At 51.5% G+C, this 3,420-nt stretch overlaps 1 protein-coding gene across 1 annotated transcript in view; it reads left to right on the top strand.

The window, feature by feature from the left end:
- The first annotated feature begins 1,515 nt into the window (after window positions 1–1,515).
- LOC119326117 overlaps window positions 1,516–3,420 on the top strand; it is a 6,236-nt gene continuing 4,331 nt past the window's right edge. The window contains exons 1-3 of the mRNA XM_037599821.1: window positions 1,516–1,813; window positions 2,634–2,698; window positions 2,780–2,878. Of these exons, the coding sequence (XP_037455718.1) occupies window positions 1,595–1,813; window positions 2,634–2,698; window positions 2,780–2,878 (383 nt within the window). The 5' untranslated portion in view covers window positions 1,516–1,594. The remainder of the gene's footprint in view (window positions 1,814–2,633; window positions 2,699–2,779; window positions 2,879–3,420) is intronic.

Here is a 3,420-nt window from a genome sequence, read left to right as displayed (position 1 = left end):
TCCCCAAGGTTGCACCGCCATTGTTCTGGTCGTTGCAGCTCTCATTGTCACCGGCACAACACAGGCCGTCGCCCTTCTTGTAGCACTGTAGCAGCCATGAAAAAGCTCACCTCGTACCTTCCATCAATGGTGGCAACAAATTGCGCTGCCCCTTGAAGCTTTTCTACTGTCGGATGTACCTTTTCTTCCGCGATCGGCCCAGTACTTTCCCGGTCATGAAAAGGGTGAAGCTCAGCTCGTTCCAGCAAAAAGATATGCCGACGCTCAACAGGTTGAAGCTTTTTTCACCGCAGCTATTGAAGCTTTTTCAACTGCATGTCGCAACTTTTACCATGGGTGAAGCTTCAAAAGCTTCCTTCCCAAAGCCAGTTGAAGCTTTTCCTGCGCCGGTTGAAGCTTTTCCTGCGCCGGTTGAAGCTTTGTTTCATGGCTCAAGCTTTTCCATGGGGGTTGAAGGTTTTCCGCCATGCCTGTTGAAGCTTTTTCCGCCACCGCTTGTAAATTCTTCTAGGCCAGTTGAAGCTTTTCCCATGTTCGGTTGAAGCATCGACGCCCGTTGTCTGCCGATTTGCAGCGTCGCCGTGCGGTGGTTGTATCATGGCCGCAAGCCGCTTCCAGCATTGTAGGGCATCAGTTGTAGCACTCCAGGATCGCCGCTTGCAGCGCTTGTGACCTCGGGCAGCTGTTGGTTGTAGCATCCATGGCTGCTGGGTGTAGCAATCATGGTTGCTGGTTCCAGCATCGCTGGACTACGGTTCCAACATCACCAGACGCCTGTCCAGCACCATGGACCGCTGCCGGTTGCAGCAGCCGCTGGGATCTGGTTGCAGCTTCCCACCGAATGCCTTGACGCTCGTCTCATCACCATGGCGTGTCGCTGGTTCCACCATGGCGGCCTCAGCTTGCAGCACATCGTGCATAGGAGAGAGAAGAAGAAAATGAGAGGAAGAAGAGAACGAGAGGAGATCGATCACGAGAGAAAGAAAAAAGAGAACAGGGAACGGTTCGTGGCGGGCCCAGACGATTATAACTTACACTAGGCGCGCGTGGCCGCAGGATGTGGGCGATCGAACGCAGCGCGTGCGTCCGGCCGAAGACTCGGCTAGTCTGCCGGCTGTAAACGTTTCCCTTAAATTAAACAAAAAGTATTCGATACTGTCAGGCGAGTCACTACATGACTTTTATTGTTTCAAAGGAAGGCGGCGCTCAACAAGGTATCTATGACCAAAACTCCGCCTCTCAAGTTTTTAGTGGGTCCTCGTGAGTGTGTGCTTCTACATTCTAGGAGTAGTTGGTATTTTGAAATATCCAAATTCAGTTTTGTGTTGTCCACGCTGAACTAGCCTTTGTGCAGACACTCGTAATGTCCGAAAAAAGAAAAAAACTTGTAATGATCTCGTCAAGCCTTCCGATCCCGATCCGACGTCCGAGAAAGCCCGACCCCGCGCCACCTAGACAAAAGAGTCGGTCTCGCCTCCTCACACCCCACTCGACAGGCTCCACACCGGACCACCTCGCCGCCACCACCGCCCGCCGCGTCCCCCGCCGCGATCAACCGCCACTCCCTCCTCGCCTCTCGCCGGCGGCCACCGCCATGCAGGCCCGCGTCGTCGTCTTCCCCATCAGGGGCCGCGCCTGGTGCTTCGCCCGCCCGCGCCCCGTCCTCCCCGCCACCTCCGCCTCCGCCTCCGCCGCGGGCAACGGCGCTCTCCCGCCGCCCCCTACCCTCAAGGACCTCTGGAGCGGAGTCTCCGCCGGCGGCCGCACGGCGCCGGAGAATGCCGAGGCCGTGGCCGACTTCGTCGCGGACAAGGTGCTCGACGGAATGCCCCCCACCCCCTGCTCCCTCCTCCGCCCGCCGCATTCATCCTTTCGCCATGCGTTTCTCTTAGCCTGTGCCTGCGGTATACGGTCTTAGGTGGGCGTGAATGAACCATATGATCTCTGCAGCTCCAGTCGAATGTTTTTTGGGCCACTGTAATGTGGCCGATGATGCTAAGCCATTCTGGATCTTACCGTGGCTACGTTTCTATTAATTCGTAGAATTTCGTTTTCCAATGTTTAGTTAACACGCATTGATATGTACTGACGTTTTCAGTTGAAATCATTCCCTCCTTGCTACGGCAGAATCTGTTGCGAACTCTGAACCTTGTTGGGAAATGCCATCCTCCACAGATTAATTTCTAGTTTTCTACTGTCTGTTCATGCTTGTAAGTGTGTGATATACTTGGGCCTCCACAGGCCATTTCTTCAGCAGGGAAATGCATTATGCATGAGGTTTATTTTGTCTAAGGGTGAAAATGGTACAGAAACAGAGTCTTTCAGAGGCAAAAAAATAAAATTATGAAGACATAAATGGGATGACGACTTCCGGTTGAAACACAAATGGAAGTGAATTTTCTGGATTTACATGTGGAAATTTCTGCTTTTCTTATGCATGTATGCCGTCCTCATAGACAGCACATAGCTGTGTCTGTTTCCATGCCGTTTCCACCCTACTTGTATTCCTCCATAGTAAGACCCATTGCACTAAAGCATGTGCCACTGTAACATGTTTAACCGAGCAGAAGTTACTCGCTAAGGGAGAACCAACTATTGATTGAGTAACTAGCATATGTTTTTCGGGTGTGCAGATGAACAGGGCGTGGATTGGTTTCGGCAGCGCGCCGGAGGGATCAGTAAAGAGGCGGATCCACAGGTCGGGCGTTTAAGATTTGGCGTGTGTTGTGTGGAAGGGCGTGGCAAGATCGATCAGACGCTGAGCTTTGTTGTGGTGCAGCTTTGGGTTAAAGCTGCTTTCGCGGGTGCGGCCGTCAGAGACTCTGTTGAAGTCACTGACCAAGGATGTCTCCATGCTTGAAATCGTCCACCCTGCAAGGTAAGTGGTGATAAGCTTGCGTTATTGTTTCTTCATGGCTGTAAAATATGCTTGCCAGTTGGGTTGTATTTTTTTGTCTTTGGGTTTGTGGTGTTCAAATGGTTGGAAGGTGCCAGTGCTTACTGAGTTGATCTTGTATTGCATATCTTCTGATGTTTGTGATTCTGAATGTAAATAGTACTACCTCTGATCCATAATAAGTGTCACAGTTTTGAACTAGCCGAGTGCAAAACAGCGACACTTATTTTAGATCGGAGGGAGTATCTGTTATTACTGTAGGCACATAAGTAATATGCCATTAGCATGAAAAAAATCCTATGAGACCGGGTCTCTTTTCCAATCACATGAGACCCCACCCAGAAAAGGTGTGGCCATGGCCGTACAGAGTGAGAGTCAGGCAGGCAGACTGGTTACAGCCACGGGTAGTCAACTGTCATTAGGAGAAGGCTAGCCACGAGATAGACATTGCCGGCCGATGGGAATTTGGCAGAGATGTAGAGCTTGGAGTAGAAGATGCTCTGAGATGGGTGCCAAACACGTGT

The sequence above is a fragment of the Triticum dicoccoides genome, chromosome 6B (assembly GCF_002162155.2).
Source record: "Triticum dicoccoides isolate Atlit2015 ecotype Zavitan chromosome 6B, WEW_v2.0, whole genome shotgun sequence".
Lineage (NCBI taxonomy): Eukaryota > Viridiplantae > Streptophyta > Magnoliopsida > Poales > Poaceae > Triticum > Triticum dicoccoides.
The sequence above is the reverse complement of the archived record's forward strand: the minus strand, read 5'-3'. Positions and strand labels throughout refer to the sequence as shown.